This window comes from Anastrepha ludens, chromosome X, assembly GCF_028408465.1.
Source record: "Anastrepha ludens isolate Willacy chromosome X, idAnaLude1.1, whole genome shotgun sequence".
NCBI lineage: Eukaryota > Metazoa > Arthropoda > Insecta > Diptera > Tephritidae > Anastrepha > Anastrepha ludens.
Window position 1 is genome coordinate 43,973,099 of NC_071503.1, and position 26,558 is coordinate 43,999,656.

The following is a 26,558-nucleotide window of genomic DNA, read 5'->3' on the forward strand; positions in this document are numbered from 1 at the left end:
CTAGGAGGTTATGTTTGGACTTTGCGCGACTTATGCTACTATGTTACGTTCCTCAAGTGGAGTCAATATTTTTCCCATTTTGTCACCTTCAGTCGAAATATTACTCGCAACTGGAACTTAATTGGCGATAAAATCTAAGAAAAACCAATCTCATTTTGTTTTCGGCGATATTAGTAAAAACACAAACGATTTTTACTGTTAGTTTTGTAGCAACAATATCATGAACTGAAAGTGTACGAATAAATGTGTTTCAGCATTTTTCTACATCTGTCTGCTTTCCTTGGAACCCTTCAGTGTGAGTTGAAATAAATGGAGTCTTAGCTGGACGGAGGCCCGTATCAGCTGTTACGATGAAACTAATGAGAGCCCCATGTAAATGAAAAATTACCACACTTCCCTATATAGTAGATTTTATCGTAGGTGTCAGCTGATTGCTCTTTCACTACACAGTGTTTCCAAACAGTATATTTCGAAATCATTTACAAAATAAACTTGGAAAATTTTCAATTTTTATTAAAATAACTTAAAAACAATGTTGTATAATGTTAATTAAATATAAATGAACTTCTTGGATTTGGTGGTTTTTGACTTTGGCATATATACGCTGAAAAATTATAATTGATATCGCGAATGTGTGAAAAAGTGTATATGCAAAAATATCAATGGTAACATTGTGTCGACACAAACAAACACAAACCTTTGTATTGTGTAAATATGTAACTGAAAGAACGCAGTTGTTTTCTACGAGATAAGTTTTACTCAATTTTGTGTTCTCTACGGGCTGCGGTAATGGACTACAATACGTCGGTCAGTGTGCGTACTATTTCCGTAGAATCGTGTCGATTAGAAAGTCCATTATTTTCTCGGTAGATGTTTGTAGTGATCGATATCTCGTAAAGTACCGGTCAAATAATTTGACGTTCATGCTTGTTGTCAGGTGACATTTCAAACTAAAAAAATAATTTTGCTGTTTTCTGTTTGTTCCATTCAGTTGAGACATTCAGAGTGTTAACAATGGAAGTCAACAAATAGGAAATTCGGTACATTTTACGGGTTTTCTTTGATAAAGGCGAAATTGCAAGCCAAGCCGCCAGGCCGCTGAAATTGTGAGAGGTGTTTATGGTCCCGATACTCTAACAGCCAATTACGTGCAATTTTGGTTTCGCCTATTCCGTTCAGGCATTTTTGAGGTTAAAGAAAATGTTGATAATGTCGATAAAATCACAGAAATAATCGAAGTTGACGCAAAACACTTGTCTTATTTATGCCTCTCACAAACGAACTAAACATGGTATATTGCTAAAACCGTGAACGTATGTTCTAGACGAGTGTACCAACATAAAAAGAAACAATAATCGAAAGTCAAATGTACATATCGGGAAAATTAGAAATTGTAAACACAACAACAACGTTGGAGAACAAAATGCAGCAACTTTCGTATTAAAACATTTACCCTGACAGTTTTTATTGTATTTGATTCTTAAATATAAGTGACAAAAATAAGAAAAACTTCAACACAAAAATTTAATTTACTCATGACAGAAATAACACAAAATTAATTATTCCTGTGCATTAAAACTTCATGTGTACTCATAATTAAACAGTTATTAATAGGGTGCGATGTATCCTTTTCATAGAAAACACCAATGTTTTTGTGTCGTCTTGAAAAATAGTTTGCCATTCTTCTTCAATAATCCGATTCAATGCTTCCTATTTCCAACGTGTTTGATCGCAGGAGTGAGGTTCGTTTTGCTTAGCGCAGTATTCGCTTTTCTCCATACAAATTCTTTCCCATCTGACCCAAATATTGGGTTGGCAACTAAGTAATTGCGAATTTTTTTTTAGAAAATCAAAGACAGTTTTTTCATAGAACTAAATAACTTTATTCTGTAATGTATTGCTAATTTTGATCAATGACCTTTGCCATCTTTCAGGAAACGTCGTAGTCCCACGTTCATATAACTTCTGGTTTTTATTAGCAAAAAACTGAATCAGGTACGATTTGACATCATCATCATTATTGAAATTTTTACCATTCAAGGAGTTTTGTAAAGATCGAAACTAAAAGTAATCAGAGGGTGCAAGGTCTGGACTATAAGGTGGATGTGGCAAAACGTCGCAACCAAGCTCCAATAATTTTAGCCGAGTGGCAAAAGATGTGTGTGGCCTTGCATTGTCATGATGGAATACAATACTTTTTCGATTTGTCAATTCGGGCCGCATTTCTTCAACTGCATTGTTTAATTTCGTTAGTTTTTCAATGCAAACATCAGAACTGATCGTTCGGTTGGGTGGTAAGGATTCAAAGTAGAAAATTCCTTTGTAATCTGATCAAACTGATAACAAAACCTTCTTTTGATGAATATCAGCTTTTGATGTTGTTTGCGTTGGTTCAGCTGGCCTGTTTCACGATCTTTTCTGCTTGACATTGTTGTAAACAACCCATTTTCCATCGCCAGTTATCAGTCGTTTCAAAACGGACCATTTTCATTACGTTTCTTTAGCACATCGCAGCTGTTAATGCGTTGCGTTAAATGCGTTTCTTTCAGTTCGTGAGGAACTCATGTATCGAGTTTTTGAACATGGCCAAGTTGTTTTAAGTGATTTTCAATGCATGTATGTGATACATGAAGCTTCTCTGCAATTTCACGTGACGATCCGAATCGATTATTGCTTTAATTAGGGCGTCATCAACTTCAACTGGATGACCAGAGTGTTTTTCATCTTTGAATGAAAAATCTCCAGAACGAAATTTGGCAAACCAATTTTAACTCTGTCGTTCAAACAGCACATAACTTTTTATGAGCTTACGATACGGTTTTGCCTTTGCGGAAATAAAAAAGCAATATATGACGAAAATGTTCCTTTTGATTTTCCATTTTTCAACGAACGCCAAACGAAAACTACGCAACCGATCAAAAAACTGTTTTTACTGATTCACAGATGAATTGCCAACTATCAAAAAACAAAATGTGTTTTATATTTGTACTACGTCTGCAAACCTAAAAATTCAACTGAAGTCCTCTACGAGTATAAGTGAAATCCGCAATTACTTAGTTGTCAACCCAATATATAATATTTCCTCACATCCATAAACATATGTTTTCACGACCGATTCTACCATCCAAACGTGGTCTGTCAACAATTGCAGATATTTCACCGTAACTCTTTCCTTTGGTTTTAACCTCATAATTACCTTTTTTATATGAACCGGCACTCCGGAGAGCTTTTTAGTCGCCTGACTCTCCATGTAGGAAAAGTAAAAAATGCAAGCATTGTATCATATGATTTCTGTGGAATATGTTTGCTGCAAGTGCAATTACTTGAACTTTAGGTATTTGAGCTTCATTTGAACGTAAGACAAGGTGTACTAAAATTAAAAAGAAAACTTAGAAAACGTCGAAGATTTTTTATTGTCATTTCATCTTTAAAGAATCACCATTAATTGTAATTGTGTAGTAAAAGCATTTTCGTTTGCATTCTTTAATTCCACTGATATCATACTTTATATTCTGAAGCAGATACTGTATATATATTACATACAATTTTTTGTGCAGTGTACACTTATCAACGTTGTCTACGTTTTGTGCGTGTCATTCTTTCTTGCCAGTTTTGATGCGCTGGCAGTTGCTGATTGGTCCATGAATAATTTTCGATCTCATCTAGACCGGTCGCAATGTCAGGTCTGGTTCGGCACACATATTTTTAGCTTTCGTTCAGTTCACTTATTTGGTTGTCTGATGTAATTTAATCTACGTGCAATATAAAATAAACATTTTGTGTTTCAAAATATAATATACAAGTAATTCTAAAAATTCAAAAGTCTAAATAAATAAAAATCTTGCTTTTTTCGTTCAACGTCAGCACTCAAACTCAATCTGTGACTTCCTAAAAGTTGGAAACTAGTAGTCTGGTCAGAATTATGTAGTACATATGCACAACATTTTTCAAGAAATATTCGTTTTAACGCTCCTGTGTAAATGACATTTCTTATAATACCTTCACATATGCATTATTCACCTATAAATCCACCAGATTAACCTACCCGTTCACATATGGCAGATTACCTGCAAAATTGGCAATCAGCTGTCAATACTGCCTTGAGAGGTTTTTCTTCATAGAAATTATTTTGGTGGAATATTTCGGGGTTTTAGGTTTCTTTAATTATTAATATATTAACGATATGAAGAAAATACAAGGAGAAGGAATAGCTAATTTAATAGTGCAATTAATTAGTTGCTAATAATAAACAGTTGGAGGAAATCCGTATGCGACGTTTACTGAGGTTGGAAAAAATTATGACAGCAATGCGCATGGGATATTCTATATTACATTTTATAATAAGTAATAAGAGAACAAAACGTTTATAGACACACGCTTTTTTCTGTAAAATGAATCCCTAATTAATAATATTTACCAAATTTTATTAGAATTAATATATGTTTACAGACCTGTTTTCTTTGCCGGCATCCATTTCATTTAGTTTTTATTTTGATGTTTCTCCTTACATTCGTAATAATAATTATCGATATCACAGAAAACAAAGGGTTGTGTGTCGAAAAGTATCGTTATTATCTAGGATTATTTTATAATCTCAGATTTGGGAGAGAAATTCCGTATGGGAAATCGCGCTTTTTAATTACGGATTTTGAGTTAGGCGCGAAAAAGTAGATCATCTACTTATATGTGAACGTATTATTAGCTTAACTAAACTACAATAGCTATAGAGCTCAAATGTACACCTTGTATATCAAATGAAAGAGCTTGATGTGTGCCTTCGGCCAAATAAATAGTATATTCGTTCCTGAAATATTTGCGTGGGAATATACTATACTTACATACTTATTAAAAGCTACATATTGATTGCGGAAATGATCATGCAAAGTGTAAAACCATTGCTTAAAGGGGAAGGTAAAGAAATACGAAAACTGTACACTTGCCATAAAAAGTATCCATACACAAAGAAATGAAAGCAACATATTAAGAAATTCATTGTACTTATGAAAAAATATGTAGCAGTTGTAAAAAAATTACTGACTAAATCAATTTACTGATACAAGCTTAAAATGTTCTAGCTTTTTTTACAGTGAATTTTTCTGGCATGTGTATATACTTATACATAGATCTGTATAAGTCAAGAATGATAGAATATAATACAGTGAAACCTCGATATAACGAAAAACGCTGTGCGTATGGGGCACAAGGAATTTAAGGCTAGGGAAACATAGCAAGGAAAGACTTTCAATTTTATTTACGGTAAATATGGTAGTTCTGGCACTGAGGAGAGAAAAGTGCTGGTAATCGGAAAATCGGCTAATCCAAGATGCTTTAAAAATATTAAAAGCTTACCAGCGGATTACAATGCAAAAAAAAAGCTTGGATGACCACTGAAATATGGTTGGACTACTTAGAAAAAATTCACAACGAAATGAATAAGGCTAATCGCAAAGTGTTATTGCTCGTTGATGACTGCATGGCGCGCAAAAACCCTACATCACTGAAATCTATTAAATTACAAACCGCCGCCAAACACAACATCGAAACTACAACCTCTAGATCTGGGAATAATTAAAAATTTCAAGCAATTCTATCGCAATGATATGGAAGAGGGGGTGCAAGAGTAATATCAACGTTCTACAAGGCATCAGAATGGCCCATAAAGCATGGGAAAAGGTAAAACAACCAACGATTGTCAACTGTTTTGCGACATGTGGCTTTGTCGACAGTCCAAATATTTTGACCACAAATGATTGTGTGCAAGACAGCGAAGAATGTCTTGTCGTTAAACACCATTTCAATTTGAATGAACGATTTGATGATTTTGTTACTTGCGATGATAACGTCAGTACTACGGGGTCTTATTACTGATGATGATATTGTTGATAGTATTTTGAACAGAAATACAGTCGACATTGTTGAGGAGGATGAAGCGTCGAGAACATTATCACTGCCAAATGGTTGAAAAGCTCCAAACATTTCTTGAGGCACAGGAAGCTATCCCAAAATGTGCATTCGATAGCTTAATATCTGTTGAGCGAAATATTGATGGCTGCAATCGAAACTTGCGCAAGCAAACAAAAATTACCAATTATTTTAATAAAATCTAATTGAAAAAATTTATAACTTTTTCTTTTTTATATCCATCCCACTTCAGTGCAGTTTAATCATTATTTTGATGTAAACAGGTAAAAACAGTATTTCGTCCCCTTAGTATAACAATAGCCTATGTGCTCATAGGCTATTATTTTTTTATTGAGTTTTTGGATTCTCCATTGTCGATTTTATATGTGGTCAAAATTTTGTCAAATTCTAGTTCCACAAAGTGGGTCAAAACGTCAGTCAAAAAATAATAAATATTTACAGACATAACGAGATTTGAGTGAGAACTACTTTCGACAAAAAGTTTGAAATTCATTTTCTCAAAACATCAAAAAATGTATAGGCTATTTTAATACTAAGGGGACGACTTATAACGAATTTTCTGTCAAATTTCTTAAAATTTCGTTTTAGCAAGGTTTTACCATTAAGTACCTATAGCGAATAAATAGATATAACGAAAATTTTTCTGGTATTTTCAGATTCGTTATATCGAGGTTTCACTGTATTAGGTGTGCAACTAAATCCCCGCTGTTTGTCGATAGATGCCGCCAGCAGTGTGTGCTAGTCGATTATAACATAACCTAAACTTCATAAACCAAGCTTAAACATATGGTAAACAAACTGCTTCGCCACATTAGTAATCTTGTTTTGGTATCATATACTTTTGGTTTTGTGAAAATGTCTGACTTTATGCCGAATAATCGTCATTCGTGGGAAGTGTTGACTTTCCTCTTTCATTCGAAAAAAACGGCGGCTGAAGCGCATCGAGAGCTACAAGAAGTTTATGGAGATGCTGCTTTAAATAAAACAATGTGCCGACATTTGTTCTGTCGCTTCAAATACGGTGATTTTAATGTTGACGACCGTGCGCGTGAAGGAACGCCAAAAACCTTCGAAGACGCTGAATTGGAGGCATTGGTTCTGTCGCTTCAAATACGGTGATTTTAATGTTGACGACCGTGCGCGTGAAGGAACGCCAAAAACCTTCGAAGACGCTGAATTGGAGGCATTACTCAATGAGGATCCATGTCAAATGCAAGAAGAGCTTGCTTCAGTATTAGGAGTTACCCGCGATTGAATGCTTTGGGAATGGTTAAGAAACAGGGCCTTGGGTTCCTTATGAGTTAAAACCAAGAGATGTTGAACGTCGTTTTGTCGCCTGTCAACAACTGCTCCAGCGGCAAAAAAGGAAAGTTTTCTTCATCGCATCGGTACGGGTGACGAAAAATGGATTCATTACAGCAATCCAAAGAAAAGAAAGTCGTGGGGACTGCCCGCTCTTGTTTCTACGTCGTCCCCTCGCCCGAGTACTTACGCTGAGAAGGTTATGCTATGTATTTAGTGGGACCAAGTTGGTGTTATTTATTATGAGCACTGCGCGGAAAGGGGCCGCAGTACGCGGAGAGGCATGAAAAAGTGATTCTACAGCATGACAACGCTCAGCCTCACGTTGCCAAACCCGTTAAAACCTACCTGGAGACACTGAAATGGGAAATCCTACCCCACCCGCCATATTCTCCTGATATTGCGCCGTCCGATTATCACCTGCTCCGATCGACGGTACATGGTCTTGCTGACCAGCAGTTCCATTCATATAAAGGCATTAAAAAAGGCTTGATCCGTGGATAGCCTCAAAAGATGAACAGTTTTACCGCGACGGTATACGAGATCTACAAGAAAGATGGAAAAAAGTAGTAGCCAGCGATGGGCAATACTTTCAATGATTCACTTGAAACCATTTTTTCAGAATAAACTTGTATTTTCATCAAAAAAACACCGAGAACTTAGTTTCGCGTCTAATACTAGCGCCCCTATTGCAATTCACAATATGAATTTCAAGTATAACAACTCCACTTAACTATTTTCTCTTATTTTGAATTACAATGCATTCAATTTGTGTTCCTTGAATTACTGCCAACCGTATACTAGTTAGTGTTGAGAACTCAAATCAGTTGTACCTAAGCGCGAAATTTGTGTACGATACTGGTGTGACAATTTGAGTATAAGAGCATTTAATTTTTTTTTTTTATCATTAATTCTTATCCATTGTTTGGAAGCGTTGTATAATTGGACCTAGTATATATAAGAGTTATTAGCAATTTTGATTTCATAATTTAATTTGTTTTAAGAAACATTTTACAATATAATCGGTACTCGCTCTCCGTGAGGTCTGTTACCGTTGTGCGTTTTAAACGTCTTTGATAAGAATTCAGCCGAAGTAAGCTGGATGCTGCATCGTTGACATGATTTTTAGTCGTAGTTTGTGAGCTATGGCAAATTGATTCGTTACTTCAGTTACAGTTGTATGCCAAGGTCACAATGAAATTCGCTATTCCTTATATGGTACAGCGCGTTTGCTATGCTCCGCTGGATTTTGTTTTGTATACCGTAAGTCCAAACCAATCTTAGTGTTTGTTTGTAAATAAGTAATATGTTGCGGATTGATATGATTGAGTGCCTATCAATGAGATAATATAGCTTATTTAATTTCAAGTCAAGCATGATTTTTATATAAATCAATCAAAACAGAAAATATGTATATTACATATATCTATAATCTATTTCATCAAATCCAAATTATATTGATGAGAAAATATCATTCTAATATCCGTCCAGAAAGCCAAACGCGCATACACACATACATATGCATATAATTGCGCATACAAACTTTCAACTAACGTAGAATATGTGCATATAAAACTGCGAATCGAATAAATGAGTGATTTAGAAAAGTTTATCAGTAATTATAGTTTAGCGCAATCGTGAAAGACGTTTCGTGTATGCAGTACATCGACCCATATTTGACTCAGGTTCAAGTCCTGTACACAGTTTTTTGTTCGATATTTTTATTTAGTTTTTTGTATTTGGTTTAATTAGAATTGATTTAAAATAGTGTATTCAGGTTTTTCTAATACCTGTTATTTAGAAATTTATTTTCTATATAACATTATTCATACTTCTTTTGAACTGATTTATATGTAAAACAGCCATAAAGGCAATCATATGAATATGAATTCCTATATTTAATCTCTTCAGTCAAATCTGAACTACTTACATACACATATTGATGAGAAAATATTCTAATATCCATGGATGCATCCAGAAAGCCAAACGCGCATACACGCATATGTATACGAATATATATAAATATATACAAACCTTCAACGAACGCAAAATGTATGCATATAAAAAACAACAACTGCGACCGTCTTCTTGTCCGTCAGTGAAAAGATGGGATATGTATACCCTATGAGCAAAAAGAACCGGGAAGGTGATGTTGACTGTTTCCTTCGATTGCCAAGTCATAGTCCACCATGAGTACCTTCCATCGGACCAGACAGTCAATAGAGAATATTATTTATCCGTTTTGAAACCTTAGAGAGATGCTGTGTGTTGCAAACCGCCGGAAATGTGAGCAAACAATTCTCAGATTTTGCATGATGTTAACGCGCCATCGCACTGATCAAAGAGAATACAAATCGGCCTGCCGGGCGTGTTTGGAGGACTGGGTTAAACGTTGGCACATGTGTGTTGCTTCAGACGGGTCATATTTTGAAGGAGATAATAGCCCCTATTATGAGCAACATTCGTTCGTGCTCATTCGTTGAAGAATAGGACTATTGTGAATTTCGATCGCTCGACGCATTTACAATAGATAATTTTTTCTCAGCTGATACAGCAAATCAAAATAAAAGAAAAACCGATTGTGTTGAAATTCTTTACTAACATTATTTTTAAAAGGTAAAAAAAGTATTTTTTGTGAAAATGAGTACAACGGAGTTGTGGTTCGACGATTCATCGGACGATGAAAGATTAGTGGAACTAGCTAGAAGTAGAAAACAGTTGAGGGACGCATCCAACCACCTAGAAATGGCTTCCACTGAGTAAATTTAGAATTTTCAAAATGTGTTGACGTACTTAATATTACAGAAATTTCCTTACAGATTTTTAAAGAACTTTAGATTATCTAAAGAGCCGTTTGTGAACCTACTGTCCAGTACAGAAAACCAGTTGCAGCAGTGCACCCGAGCCAAATTGATTCCAAATATTTTAAAGCTAGCCACAGTTCTGCGAGTTTGTGCTCAGGGATCGTACCAATTGAGTATTGGTAATGAAGGTATGCTAGGACTTGCTCAACCCAATGTGTACGATGATGCTGAAGATATTGAAGTGGAGTCAAATAACGGAGAATTAGAAAACATAAGAAATGAAATTTTGAGAATATTATAGAAAAATCTAAAAAGTATTAAATAGAATCCTTTACACCACACTTTCTGTTTTATTTTTGTTATAAATTTTCTTTATTCAATTATTCGTCATTCGAAAAAAATATGAAAATGTATTTCCATAAACATCACAAAAAAAACCATTATTAAGCTTAATCCATTTTGCTGCCGTTCTCACTGGTGGTCCAAAGCAATTCAGCTCCGTTGTAAATTCCTCCCATTTTTTTGCTGTTTGAAGTTTGGTGCAAATCCCTTTTGCGAATTGTGGATTCGCCTTTCTAATTGTTGTTTGGTACTCACGACTTTCGCCCTGCATAATATTAACAAAATAATTATATATTTATTATTTGGTTACTATAAAACCATAAATAATCGCAAACAACTTACACTTTAACAAGTTTTCCCACTATACGCTACACGGTCGAAAGCAAAATTGCATTCGACTCTAAATTCGGTAAACAACGAAAATTTCGATAGGGTTGCACCGCTCATAATACCAAATTGACATTCGATTTTCGATCTTCGACAACCAGCGAATATCGAAGATCGAATACAACTCATAATAGGGGCCAATATAAATTTGCCTTAAATTTAACTCTGTTTTGTTTAATTTAAACATTCCCGGTACTTTCTGATCATAGGGTACATATATGCGGCTTTGCGAACAGAAATGTGTGATTCGCTGGAGTTGTTCAAGGAATCTAAGTCGCATTAACTCGCGACTGTCGAACAGTTAGAAGACATATTTACATACATATAAGGGTGCATACATACATACGGAGCCGCGGCCACTCGACATGACAAAAATTCAAGATTTATCAAATATTGGCAAATAATTCCACGCGAAATATTCCAATATTGACTATTTTCGAATGGTCGCGAAAATTGGCATATGGGCGGCTCGTTTTATGAATGAAATTGAAATATGAGCTCTAACTTATGAATGAACTTTTTGTTTTTGTTCTAAATTGTTCAGCGCCGTCGCTGATAGAATCATGGCCGCTGCGACTGCGTCTACGAATGTATTTTGTTTTTGTAGTCGCTAGGCTTAGATTTTAGCTTTGGGCGACATGCGCATGTGAGGTATGTGTTTTTGTTGTGTTCTAGAACATTTTAGAATGTGTGGTGGCAAAGCGGCCATCGCGTTGCGCTTGCTGTTGCTTTTGCGTGTATCAAAGTATTGTGTTTTTGTAAGTACAATATTAGGAATATCGACTGGTGAAAGACAAAAGTACACGGAAGCAAGAAGCCAGCGCTGTGCTCGCGCATATATGCATGAATGTATGAACGTGCATGGATGTAGTAACATATGAATACAATTATTTTGTAGGAAGTTTAGAAGGCAAGTAGGTATATATGTATGTATGTATATATGCTAGGACATAAAGTCGGTATATATGCATACATAGAGCAGAATTGTTTTTGCACTTGTTAGGAAGAAACTCGTTCACTAGTGCGTATGTGTATTTGATTTCTTGTCAGAATGTGATGTGCTGTGACATGTGTACATACATAAGTCAAGGTTATTTGGGCATACTTGCATATGTGATATGATGTTCTTGCGCTTGTGCATTATTGTTTTTCATATACAAATGTACATACATACATACACATAGTAGAAAAAGTCTGCGTTCACCTATGCAAATATTCTTTGCATTAGAAAAAGTTGAAAACAATAAATATTTCAAAAATTTTTTTTAATGAGTTTTATTTAGTTCACTTAAACGTAACTATCACACATATTTCGCTACCAATAACAAAATCAAATTTAAAATGAGATCACATAAAATTAAAAAGGCCATTCAAACTAAACGGAAAAAGTTTGCGTTCACTTCAATAATAATAAAATAAAAGGCTTAAGATCATAGAATTGTTTTAAAATTAATAGCTAGTTGGATATCCACGCCTTTTTATGACTTCTAGAAGGCGTCTTTTCATTGATCTAACTAGTTTGGCTGTTATTTCTGGACTTATGGCTTCCCATTCCTCTTTAAGCGCGTTCTTAAGCATTTCCTTGCTAGTTATTGTACGCTCTCGTATTTTTTTTTTCTAGAACGTCCCATAAGTGCTCAATGGGGTTAAGGTCAGGTGATTGTGGGGGTGTGCGAAGTTGTTTTGGAACATTATACAACAACCACAACCTAACAATCTCTGCTGTGTGTTTCGGGTCGTTGTCCTGTTGGAAAACAAATCTTTCACCGAGTCCCAGTTTCATTGCACTTTCTCTCAAATTCGTTTTTAAAATATCGAGATAATCATGTCTGCTCATTATCGACTCAATAAACTGTATATTTCCAACGCCCGAACTAGCCATACACCCCCATATCATGGCACCTCCTCCCCCATGATTTACCGTAGGTACCAGATTTTGCTTTCCAAGTGCCGTTCCGTTTTTCCTCCAAATAATTTTACGACCTTTTATCCCAAAAATGCAAAACTTGCTCTCATCTGAAAAAATCACACTATTCCAAAACACAGGTGGCTTGTTTACGTATTCCTTGGCGAAAGCCATCCGCTTGAGTCGATTTACTCGCTATATGAAGGGTTTTTTTCGGGCCACTCTGCCATGACATCCGATTCTTTTTAGAATTTTTCTTACTGTATCTGGATGTACTTTCTTTTGGTATTTTACTTCTATGTCTTTTGAAATTTGGCTTGCTGTTACGCGTGAATAAGACTTCCCAAGACTAGTTATGTTGCGTTCTTCTCTTTCCGTCAGTTTTTTTGGACGCCCAGAACGAGACTTAGATTCCAAACAATTCGTTTGCTTGAAGTTGTTTATCACTCTTTGGACCGAGGAGTATTGCCTCTTACTATTTTGCCACAAACTTACAATGATTTTCCTTTCACCAATATCTATTTCTTTTCGCCTTTGGTACATAGTAACAAAAAATGTATTTCTAATATCAATTTTTCCCTCTTTAGATTTGTTCTTAACGGCGTCAACTACATGAATGATTTAAAATTAAATTTAACGTAATTGCCATGCAAATAATCGTCACTATTCGAAATGAACGCACACTTTTTCTGCTCAGCCTATTTAAGTAACTGTACTACAATCCCGTTATCTGAACACGACGCAGTTCAAACTCCAAAAAAGTTTGTGCATACCCTCTACGAATAATTTTCTTGGAAATAAGTGAAAAGAAATAACTGAGAGTTGTAAGATAAACACGTTAAATTATTTTAATACTTTATAACACTGGGTGAACGCAGACTTTTTCTACCATGTGTATGTATGTAAATGCTGTCGAATACATAAACTATAAATTGACATACAATATAAAATAAGTGTTGATTTATCTTAAACCGTTCTTTGTTTCTGAATGCAAATACCTTCTATTGACATGTAAATACATATTATGTACTTATGTATATTATCATATACCATCATTTATTTACATACATATAAAGTATACGTTCATTTATGTACATATGTGTGTAGTGAAAAACTTCATGAACTACTTTCAGAACTTTATTAAAATTTATTCGCGTCGCGCGCATGCACAAAACCTTTTGTTCACAACGCAGAAATAAACGCTCTGCGTATTTATCCTCCCCACGTGACTCGCCATTTTTTCGTTTTTAAATTTTTTGTTTTTAATGTAATCGTAAAAAAATTTGTAATAAATTTTATGTATCCGCTTATCATTTCAAAAGTAACAAAATGGTAAAAAAATAAGCAGTCGAAGAAATAAACGCACCGCCTATTTTTCCTCGCCACATGTTAGACTCGAGTTCAATTCCCGGCGCAAACTTTTTTTTTATCATTTTTTTTTTTTAAATCTTTTTTTTTTTAATGTAATTGAAAAAAAAAATTATGCAATAAATTTTACGTATTCGCTTATTATTTCAAAAATACGAAAATAGTAAAAATTTAATTGGATTAATGTTGAGGTGAGAAATGTGTTGTGTGTTGAGGTGAAAGATGTGTGGTGTTTCTAATTTTTGTGTGGGCAAAAGTCAGTGAGGTGTCTATAAACTCGGTGTGCTAAATTCCCTTACTTCAAATCTTTCAAATCTCAATTGTACTAAAAAAAGCTCACAGTAACATTTGCACCTTCTCATTGCATTAACATTCTCTGCTTATACTGTAGTAGAAAAAGCTGTTAGGGCGTAAATGTGATGATTGTGAGTTTTTTACTTACTTTTTGGTAATCTGTATGTATGTATCTTTATTCAAATCATGATTCTCACATATGGGAAACGTCTTTACTTGAGTATGTCCACAAACACATCAATTTTACGTAGACAGTTCTTACTTCATTCAAAGTGTAGATATGTATATAAATATATATACAAGTTAACAGCCAAATCATCGAACGTCCCTCGCAATGAATTCACCGAGCAACCCGCGCGCAAACAATGTCGCTGAACCCGACCACATATGCAACATAAACAAAATAATGTGAGTCGGAGCAACGGCCAGCCGTTTCCGTTGTGTCGCAAGCGTTGGAATTCTGATCGGAAATATGCTGAGTCGGTTTTACAGACCACAAACCCATGGCATGATCTTTATGTACCTATTATGTATTTAGGTTTAGATTCATATTTCCATTTATGTACTTAGCTTTAGTCTTTTATTCATTCCATTCTTATAATCAGTTTTGTCCAGACAATTGTTTAATAAAGAACGATTGACTTTACTCCGGCACGCCGCCGTTAATATTTGATGTATTGATTTACACTGTTGAGCCACAAGGCCAATAGTCCAACAAAGGGGACGAAGTCAAGTCTCCCAACCTAAACATCCTAAGGCTAATTAGAATCAAGAAGTAGCTGAGACGTGTCAGCAACACCCGCCGCTGGACCAAGGCATCATCACTGCTCCAGAGGGAAAGTGAACCAATACCTATAACTGGCGCCCAACAGAGTTAAAACTGGAATTAGATAATCTTACGATATCTATTAAGTTAGGAACACCATGGCCCTAAACAAGAACATGTAAGTGAATGTTCGGTAAAAATTAGAAAAAGTATTGATGAAAAACGAAAAGTGAGCATTGCGGTATAGTCGCGAAATTATTGACGTGCAAGTGCAGTTTTTTTGTTGAAAAAAAAAGAGAAACAAGTTGATATTTTCGCTTCATTGGCTGCTCATGACTTGGGCTTATAGAAATATAAAGATAGAGTACGACAGTGACGAAGAGCAAGAAATAGGATTTAGGCCAGGAAGAAACGGTGAATTAGGAATGGAGCCGGCATTACTAAAAGGGTTAGTAGAAGGTGCGGTAAACAGTGCGCTCCTCGAACAAGAGAGGAGACTAAAAGACGAGTTCCGAGCGGAACTTGAAACAGTTAGAGGTCAGGTTAATGCGTTAAGAATAGAGACCCCACAAGTTGAAACATACCAGAGAGTAACAATTGACCCTAGTGTGGGATGTGAGGTGAAGTTAGACATTGTAAAATCAGTGCCTAGCTTCAATGGAAATCATGAGGAATACGTGTCGTGGCGACAGGCGGCTATAGACGCATATGAAATTTTCAAAAGATACGTAGGCAGCGAGGCGCATTACGAGCCTGTGGCCATTTTAAAAAACAAAGTAACTGGTCCAGCTCGTGCCATCCTTACGTCGCACAATACAGTGCTTAATTTTGACGCCATTATCGCTAGGCTCGACTGCTCGTACGCAGACAAAACATCCTTGCGCGTACTTAGGCAGCAACTAGAACTGGTTAGGCAGGGTGACCTAAACTTAATGGAATATTACGATGAGGTAGAAAAGAAGCTCACTCTGGTCACAAATAAAATAGTAATGACTCATGACGAGCAAGCTGCGTCCATTCTTTGTGCAGAAATTAGAGACGATGCACTACACGCTTTCATGGCAGGACTTAGGAGGCCCCTAAAATCTTTAGTAATCCCAGCGAAGCCCAAGGATTTGCCATCTGCATTAGCAGTGGCCCGTGAGGCTGAAAATAGCATCGAAAGAAGCGCATTTGCTGCATCTTATGCTAAAGTAATTGAAGAAAGAAACCATAGGGGCGATAATACTAGATTTGGCAATCGTAACCAAGCTAGACAAGGCAGGGGCCAGGAAAGAAATCCACATTTTGTGGGAAATCAAGGCCAAAGCAGGGCACAGCAAGCTGACCCTAAAACGCTAGCGAATGACAAAGAGCCACAATCAAAGTATCAGGCTCAACCCATGGAGGTTGATCCTTCGATGTCCAAGTTAAGACAACAGACCAATTGGGGAAAGCCACAGGGCTATTCTACACAAGACGGGGCTCGGAAAAGGCATAACACTTCAGAACGCACGTCAGGCTATAGGCGCCAAAAGATTAACAATATTACGCAACGAGCGCCTACCCAAGACGAGAAAGAATACGAAGAAATGGCCGAAACTGCGCGTGCTGAAATAGATGACGAAAGTGGCGAACCCGAGGACAACGATTTATTGAATTTTTTAGAGGTCGTTCCCGATTGCCGTTCGTCGAGCGTCAATTGGCTGGCAAAACATTAAAGATTCTTATCGACACCGGGGCGGCAAAAAGTTACATTAAACCCGTAAAGGAGTTAAAAAACGTAACACCAGTCGACACCCCTTTTACTGTGAACTCCATTCATGGGTCCAGTAAAATTCAAAAAAAATGTTCAATAGTAATTTTTGGGAAAGTTGCCACGTTTTTCATATTAGATACCCTTAACACCTTTGATGCTATAATAGGCTTCGATCTGCTCACGCAGGCGGGGGTAACTATTGACCTGATGGAAAACAGCATAAACTACGGTAATACTTCGGAAATACTCAATCACCATCCGTGCGATAACGTGAACTTTACACGTGTCGATGATATCGTAGTCCCAAATTCCGTAAAAGGCGAATTCAAGAAAATGATACTGAAGAGAATTAGTGCACTCGCGACCTCTAACGAGGCACTGCCTTACAATACTTCAGTCGTCGCCAGGATCCGGACTGTAGACAATAAGGAGGTATATTCAAAGCCCTATCCATACCCAGTAGGCGTGTAAGATTTTGTAAACAACGAAGTCGCACAGCTGTTGAAAGATGGCATCATAAGGCCATCAAGATCTGCGTATAATAGCCCAGTCTGGGTTGTTGATAAGAAAGGAATAGATTCCAACGGAAATAAGAATAAACGGCTGGTCATTGACTTTAGAAAACTAAATGAGAAGACCATCGCCGACCGATATCCGATGCCGAGTATCCAGGTAATCTTAGCTAACCTCGGAAAGGCTAAGTTTTTTACCATACTGGATCTTAAATCCGGATACCACCAGATTTAACTAGCGGAGGACGATCGTGAAAAGCCATCCTTCTCGATAAATGGCGGAAAATACGAATTCTGTCGTTTGCCCTTTGGTCTAAAAAATGCGAGAAGCATTTTTCAAAGAGCAATCGACGATATTTTGCGAGAACAGATCGGAAAGATATGTTATGTCTATGTGGATGACGTAATTATCTTCTCTGAAAATGCCGCAGACCACGTCCGCCATATCGATATAATACTTCAGCAACTTTGCGATGCTAACATGAGAATCTCCAAGGAAAAGTCGAAATTTTTTAAAGAAAGTGTCGAATATCTAGGCTTCATTGTTACTAGCGAGGGAGCAAAAACAGACCCAGAAAAAGTCAAGGCGATCCAAGAGTACATTGAACCAAAAAATTTATACTCTCTGAGATCTTTTCTAGGCCTAGCCAGCTACTATAGGGTGTTTATCAAAGACTTTGCAGCCATAGCAAGACCCTTGACTAATATACTAAAAGGCGAAAACGGCACTGTAAGCAAACACATGTCACAGTCCAATTTGACGAATCTCAACGCGACGCTTTTAACCGATTGAGAAACATACTAGCATCAGAAGATGTTATGCTCATGTACCCTGATTTCAAAAGACCTTTTGACTTGACTACAGATGCTTCTGCAAATGGCATTGGAGCAGTATTATCTCAAGGCGGTAGACCCATCACCATGATCTCCCGAACGCTAAAAACGTGCGAAACTCACTTTGCTACCAACGAAAGAGAGTTGTTGGCGATTGTATGGGCCCTCGGCAAACTGCAGAATTACCTTTACGGTACAAGAGAGCTACATATATTTACAGATCATCAACCTCTCACGTTCGCAGTGTCTGAGAAAAATACGAATGCGAAAATCAAGAGGTGGAAGGCGTTTATTGAACAACATAACGCCCAATTGCATTACAAGCCAGGGAAAGAAAACTTTGTCGCAGATGCCTTATCTAGGCAAGAGCTTAACGCTCTCCAAGACGAAACGCAATCAAACATAGCCACTATTCACAGTGAGGTATCCCTTACATACACTATACAAACAACTGATAACCCCCTAAATTGTTATAGAAATCAGATAACTTTGGAAGAATCACGTTATTCGTTGCATCGAAGACTTATTCTACAGGGTGGCTGATGAAAGCCGCTACCAAAAAAAAATTGAATAACTTTTTTTCTTTTTAAGTTATCTGTTCCATTTTTGTTTTAATTTGCAGATTGATCTTTAAAATTTATTAAAATGGATAACTGGGACACGCAAACAAGAATTTGGATAGTCCGCCGCTATCACGCACTGGAGTCCGTAGTTTTGGTACAGAGAGAGTACAGGCGGATGTTTGGCGGCGATCCCCCGAGCAGGTGGACCATAATGAGACTGGTGAATAATTTTGCTGAGCAAGGAACAGTCGCAAGAAGGCCTTATCATCGAAACCCACCAGTTCGGACGGAGGAAACGATCGCTGCTGTAGCTGCAGCTATACGAAGCAATCCAAGGGTTTCAACAAGAAGCTTATCTGCTCAACTGGGTGTCAGCCGACTGTCTTTGCAAACAATAATGCACAAAGATTTAGACTTATTTCCCTACAAAATTCAAATGGTTAACAAACTGAATGCAGCAGACTTGCCGATTCGCTTGGAATTTTGCCAGAAGATCCTGCAAATGGTGGAAGAAGACCAAAACATGTTAAACTGCCTTTTCATGTCTGATGAGGCCCATTTCGATTTAAACGGCAATGTGAACAAACAAAATTGTCGAATATGGAGTACTTCTAACCCACAGATACTCCACGAGACGGAATTGCATCCTCTTCGCGTGACAGTGTGGTGTGCGGTTTCTTCACGCTGTATTGTCGGGCCTTATTTTTTTGAAGAAAATGGTCACACCGTTACGGTTACTGGAGACCGTTATTTGAAAATGCTGAAAGAATTTTTCTATCCAGAACTACGCCGAAAGAAAATTCCTTTCAACTCTGTGTGGTTTCAACAAGATGGGGCAACGTCTCACATAGCCCAGACTGTTATGACAGAGTTGCGACGAAAATTTCCCAATAAACTGATTTCAAGAAACTCCGAATTTCGTTGGCCCCCCCAGGTCGCCTGACCTTACTGCACCTGACTTTTTCTTGTGGGATTTATGTAAACAAGAAGTTTATAAAACAAAGCCAACAAATTTGGATGAACTAAAACAATCCATTCGGGCAACAATTGCGGCTATTCCTGTCGCAACTCTCAAAGCAGCAATGAACAACTTTTTACTAAGATGCCGCACTTGTGTCAACGAGCATGGGGGCATTTAAATTCAATTATTTTTAAAACTAGTTAAGCTACATTTAATAAAATTTAATGACCTTCAACTTGAAAAAAAAAATGAATGATTCCATACACTAAAAAAAAAGTTATTTGAGTTTCTTAATGTAGCAAAATTCATCAGCCACCCTGTATTTGGCAAAAAAACCCGTCACTTAATTCAATTTACAGATAAAATTAATCTCATAGAAACATTAAAACTTGCTGTGAACCCCGATGTTGTAAACGCGTTTTATTGCGAACTCACAACTTTAGCTGCATTTCAACATGAGCTGGTTTCAATTTTCCCGACAACCAAATTCTGGCATTGCAAAAGAATAGTGTCAGACATCACTAACAAAGACGAACAGATAGAAATAGTCAACACCGAACATAATCGTGCGCACAGAGCGGCACAAGAAAACGTAAAACAGATACTTCGGGACTACTACTTCCCAAAAATTACTAAATTGGCTAACGAGGTTGTACTAAATTGCAAAGTTTGCGCTATCGCCAAGTACGACCGACACCCCAAAAAACAAGAACTCGGGAAGACGCCAATTCCCTCATTTGTCGGAGAAATGTTACACATTGACATATTTTCTACCGATCAGAAACTTTTCCTGACTTGCATCGATAAATTTTCCAAATTCACCGTCGTCCAGCCCTTACCTTCTAGATCAATAGTCGATATTGTTAACCCCATTTTACTTATAATTAATACATTTCCAAACACAAAACCGTTTATTGCGACAATGAGCCAGCGTTTAATTCCGAAACGATCACTTCATTGTTAAAAAATCAGTTTAACATTGACGTTGTAAACGCCCCCCCATTACAAAGCTGTTCCAATGGGCAAGCGGAACGTTTCCACAGTACATTAATAGAAATCGCAAGGTGTTTAAAGTTGGATAAAAAAGTTAGCGATACAGTTCAGGCTATCATGAGAGCAACAATAGAATATAATAAAACCATACATTCAGTAACAGAACAAAAACCACTCGATGTAATTCACTCTATACCGGACGAAATTAAGCAAAAAATCAAAGATCGACTAATAAAAGCTCAGCAAGATCAATTAGCTAGATGCAACCCGAACAGACAGAACAGGATGTTTGATGTAGGAGAAAAAGTTTACCTCAAAAATAACAAAAGATTAGGTAACAAACTATCTCCCTTGTGCACAGAGGGCGCCGTACAAGCAGACCTGGGAACGTCTATACTTGTTAAGGGGAGGGTGGTCCATAAGGACAGTGTGAGGTAAACATAGGTCATAACGCATAAGATTCTTACAGATAGTTACTACAATTCAGTTTAATCATTTCATACAGGTTCATCGGAGTGACCCTCATACTCTTATCCACAACTCACGCACGCATCACCGATTTCTCGCACGCAAGCTACATTCCGATATTGGACGGAAACGTTTTTGTATGGGAACAACATAGTTACGTGAGACATTCTACAAATTTATCTAATTTCGTGAGCATTATAGATGATACAATTAAATTATCAAAACTTTTCCCTCAGTCACACATGCGAAAATTGTTAGATGTAGATATCGACCATATTCAGAATATTTTATCTAGCTTAACGGTACACCATAGAATGGCCAGAAGTTTAGACTTTCTAGGAACAGCTTTAAAAATCGTTGCAGGTACGCCTGATGCATCAGACTTAGAAAAGATTAAACTTACCGAAGCCGAGCTCATAGAATCAAACAACAGACAAGTAATAGTAATCACTCAAGCACAGAAACAAATTAACCTTTTAACTGATGCAGTAAATAAATTAATTAAAGAAAAAAAGGCGAGTTCGTAGACTCTCCTCATTTGTATGAAACTTTACTTGCACGAAATAGAATGTTAACCGCTGAAATCCAAAACCTTATGCTCACTATAACGCTCGCCAAATCTAACATCATAAACCCCGCAATTCTCGACCACGAAGATTTAAAATCAATTTTTACCGAACAACTCGCAGAGGTCCCAATAGTTAGTTTAATGGCAGTATCAAATATAAAAATATTTCAATCAAATAGAGTAATCCACATAATAATTGAATATCCTAATGTTAAGACTATTTGTAAGAAGGTTATGATATATCCTGTTGCCCACAATAACACCATTCTGCAAGTACATGATGACATAGTAGCTGAATGCGACGATGGAGTCCTAGCTGTGACAGAATGCGCTACAACCAACTTTGCGACGTTCTGCAAGAAATCTGCTTATGACACATGCGCCAGCGGATTACATTCCGGAGGTTCAGCGTTATGCCACACACAGCCAAGCCACTTGGAACCGATTACCCTATTAGACGAAGGAATAATCGTTGTCAACGAACTATCAGCAAGAGTAAGAGTAGATGACGGCCCCGTGATGACAATTGAAGGCACACATCTCATCACATTTGAACGTATTGCGACTATAAACGAGACCACGTACATTAACTACAATGGTGTTGTAAACAAGAGTCCAGGCATCGCGGCGTCACCATTGCTGAATATTACAGGACACGACCAAGTGCTCAGCCTACCAATGTTACAAAGGATGAATGAGCACAATCTGCATATAATTCAGAAGTTAAGAGACGATATGTTTTCCGGAGGGACTCCCAGAGTCTGGTTCATGGTTGGTGTAACATTCAGCCTTGCCTTTGGCTGTATTGGCATCATCTATCAGTGTTGGTACCGGAGAAGATCTTCCATCAAATTGCAAGAACTGGTAAAGGAGTTAAGTGTCACCGAGGACGGCAACAATCTTAAAGGGGGGCTAGTTAACAGCCAAATCATCGAACGTCCCTCGCAATGAATTCACCGAGCAACCCGCGCGCAAACAATGTCGCTGAACCCGACCACATATGCAACATAAACAAAATAATGTGAGTCGGAGCAACGGCCAGCCGTTTCCGTTGTGTCGCAAGCGTTGGAATTCTGATCGGAAATATGCTGAGTCGGTTTTACAGACCACAAACCCATGGCATGATCTTTATGTACCTATTATGTATTTAGGTTTAGATTCATATTTCCATTTATGTACTTAGCTTTAGTCTTTTATTCATTCCATTCTTATAATCAGTTTTGTCCAGACAATTGTTTAATAAAGAACGATTGACTTTACTCCGGCACGCCGCCGTTAATATTTGATGTATTGATTTACACTGTTGAGCCACAAGGCCAATAGTCCAACAAAGGGGACGAAGTCAAGTCTCCCAACCTAAACATCCTAAGGCTAATTAGAATCAAGAAGTAGCTGAGACGTGTCAGCAACACCCGCCGCTGGACCAAGGCATCATCACTGCTCCAGAGGGAAAGTGAACCAATACCTATAACTTACATACACAACTGTTGCGTAATACGGTTGATGGCTCACCGCAACTAAAGGTCAATAAGAAAGCAGGAAGCAAGGAATTCTGTTGAGATAACCATTCAAAACAGTTTTGAAAAACAAGTTCCGGTGTTTTCACTACGTACTAGAGAAAGCCGTAAAAATTGTTAAGACATGCTGAACTCTACACAACTTATGACAGCATTGTAAAGTAAAATATCCTGATAATATTTTAAATACAGATCAACAACAAGAGTCCATATCTGAATAAATTAATCCTATAATAGACAGCGAAGCAGAAGGAATAAGGATCAAAATAATGCTTCATTGCAATAAGTTTTATATTAATTCCAGTTTATTAATTAAATTTAATTCATTTTCATAAAAACAAGAAACAGGGGCAATTGGAATAGAATTAGAGATCTAATTAATTTTCCTAACCACAATAATTACATAATAAATAAAAATAAAAAGCACTACATATAACACAGATAATATTTACACATATTCATTTCTAAGTCGCTTTACCTTCTCATTTGCTATTTCAATTTATAAGTCTATAAGAACACTTTCTCTTGCGTTTGGCTTCTCTAAAAATTATAATAGGACTATCAATAAGTTCGTGCGGTTTTTTTTCGAAATTTGAAACTTTATTGACGTAAAATGGTTACAAATTTAATATTCAAAATATTGTCCATCGCTTACTACTACTTTTTCCCATCTTTCTGGCAATTCACGGATTCCCTTTGTGAAAAATTCGGTCGGTTTTGCCGCAATCCACGAATCGATCCATTTTTTGACTTCATCGTAATTACGGAAGTGCTGGTCAGCCAGGCCATGTTGCATCGATCGGAAGAGATAGTAATCGGATGGCGCAAGGTCTGGACTATACGGCGGGTGGGGTAGGACATCCCATTTGAGCGTTTCTAAGTATGTTTTGACCACTTGTGCAACATGTGGCCGAGCATTGTCATGTTGCAAAATAACTTTGTCGTGTTTATCGGCGTATTGCGGCCGTTTTTCTCGCAGTGCTCGGCTCAAACGCATCAATTGTCGTCGGTAGACATCCCGCGTAATCGTTTCATTCGGTTTCAGTAGCTCATAATACACAACACCCAGCTGGTCCCACCAGATACACAGCATAACCTTCAGGCCATGAATATTCTGCGCCGACGTCGATGTTGAAGCATGGCCAGGGTATCCATACGTTGCCCGACGTTTTGGATTGTCGTAATGGACCCACTTTTCATCGCCAGTCACAATTCGATGCAAAAAACCCTTTCTTTTGTGCCGTTGAAGCAGTTGTTCGCATGCCATAAAACGGCGTTCAACGTCTCTTGGCTTCAATTCATACGGCACCCAATGGCCTACCTTTCGGATCATTCCCATGGCTTTTAAACGTTTGGAAATGGTTGATTGATCAACTCCCAAAGTTTTTGCAACCTCTTCTTGCGTTTGAGCCGGATCTTGATCGAGCAATTCCTCCAATTCGGTATCCATGAACTTTGGCGGCGCACCCTCGCGTTCTTCGTCTTCCAAGCCAAAATCACCACTTTTAAAGCGTGCAAACCACTTCTGGCACGTTCGCTCAGATAGAGCATGCTCACCATAAACTTCCACCAAGATACGATGACTTTCGGCTGCTTTTTTCTTCATATTAAAATAATGAAGAAGAATTCCCCGCAAAAACACATTATTTGGCACGAAATTCGACATTTTCAAGTGTGGTAAAAATATTGTTGTTTACGCTTCAAATAAAAAACTTATACTGACGTTTGTGCCTTACGACAGTAGCTCTCCAATGAATGTTTGGAAATGTGGATCGATGGAATAATAATCAAGTTACGCCATCTGTTGTAAAACCGCACGAACTTATTGATAGTCCTACTATTTTTTTTATACCATACTTTTTGTAATCTGCCTTTCGTCTTGTATTCTGCCTTCGGTCTGCTTAGATGGAGCGTGCGTCGTGCTGTAGCTTCAATTACGGGCTGTTCATGAGTTAGCCAATTAATGTCCTCTTCGGTGGAATCACCAGTTAACACAAACGCTGACCCAGCATGATTTATTGGCATACTTACCTGCGTCAATTCGTTAAGCCTTTCTTCAGTTGCAGTCAAAACGACTTATTTAGATGGGCCTCCGCCAGTTGTCGGGAATTTCTCCTTATTTCTTGCCAATTTTCGTTTTGAGTTAGCCTTGTATTCCAGAAAATGTTTCATTATTCCTTTTTTAATTTATTAATAACAACTTACCCATTGCCAATCCGGTCCCGTTTTTGTGGACTGCACAAGCCTGTTCTACTCAAGGACACATCGCTCCCTGTTCTTCTTGCTGTTTTGGCGTTTTGGCCCGTATTGGGCTTTGCCACGAAATCGAAATTCTATAATAAACAATGTCTGCTAGTTTATTATTTAAAAATATTATTAGAAACAAGTAAATAAAAATACTGTGAATATATATTACCCAAAGTTGCCTAAGTGGAAAAGCTATGGAGCAAAATATTGTATACATTAGCAAAGTTATCTTCTGTTTTTTCCCCGATTTTAACATCACATCAAAGCATCTGCTGTCAAAGTTCCCAGGATTTTCGCATACCCGTCGAATATTCCCTTAAGGGCTTTGAATGGATGTAATAGCTCTTCGTGCGTCACACGCGGATTTTCAACCGAAGGTTTTGCTTATTGATATAACCGCATAATTGGGAATACGCCTCGTCGCTTATAATAACTTTCGACACAAAATCGTTCTCTTCGTTGTAGAGATTGGGAATGACTTAATAGTAATTCACACGCGACTGACGGCAGATCCCAACATTTAAAAGGGATCATCTTTAAAAAATAAATGTCGAATGGTTCCACGAGAAATATTAAAGATTGCCCAACCAATTTGATTTAACGTTTATTTAAATTTACAATCCGATAGCTCTAAACGGCTGCCACCGTGGCCGACTTTTGGTGCGTGACTACCATTCGGAGAACGTAGGTTCGAATCTCCGAATAGCTGTCGCCCGTCGGCAAGCAATAGCAAACCTCCGAGTGTATTTCTTTAATGAAAAAGCTCCTCATAAAAAATATCTGCCGTTCGTCATTGGTTTAAAACTGTGGGGCCTACATTTGTAAAACATCATCAAGATGCACGCCAAAAATAGGAGGACGAGCTCGGCCAAATACCCAAAAAAGCAAACGGTGTAAACGTCAATTATATATATATATACCTCTAAATTGGTCACTCTTTATTTGTAAAACGTTACATGTATGTATTTGAAGAAGAAGGGTTGTACAGCTAAGTGTTATAACTAAGTTACTAAGGTTTAACAGCTAAGTATTTTTTAAAAATACATACCGCGAATCAATCACGCCA

The 26,558-nt window shown here is 37.3% G+C and overlaps 2 protein-coding genes across 9 annotated transcripts in view; both read left to right on the forward strand.

Annotated features, from left to right (window-relative positions):
• Nucleotides 1-26,558, forward strand: part of LOC128870479 (protein pangolin, isoforms A/H/I/S-like) — a 306,016-nt gene that overhangs the window by 41,807 nt on the left and 237,651 nt on the right. The window lies entirely within an intron of this gene.
• LOC128870480 (uncharacterized) lies at nucleotides 9,698-10,345 on the forward strand. The gene is made up of 2 exons (XM_054113162.1): nucleotides 9,698-9,983; nucleotides 10,044-10,345. The coding sequence occupies exons 1-2, from the start codon at nucleotides 9,865-9,867 to the stop codon at nucleotides 10,327-10,329; spliced, it is 405 nt and encodes a 134-aa protein (XP_053969137.1). The 5' UTR covers nucleotides 9,698-9,864; the 3' UTR covers nucleotides 10,330-10,345.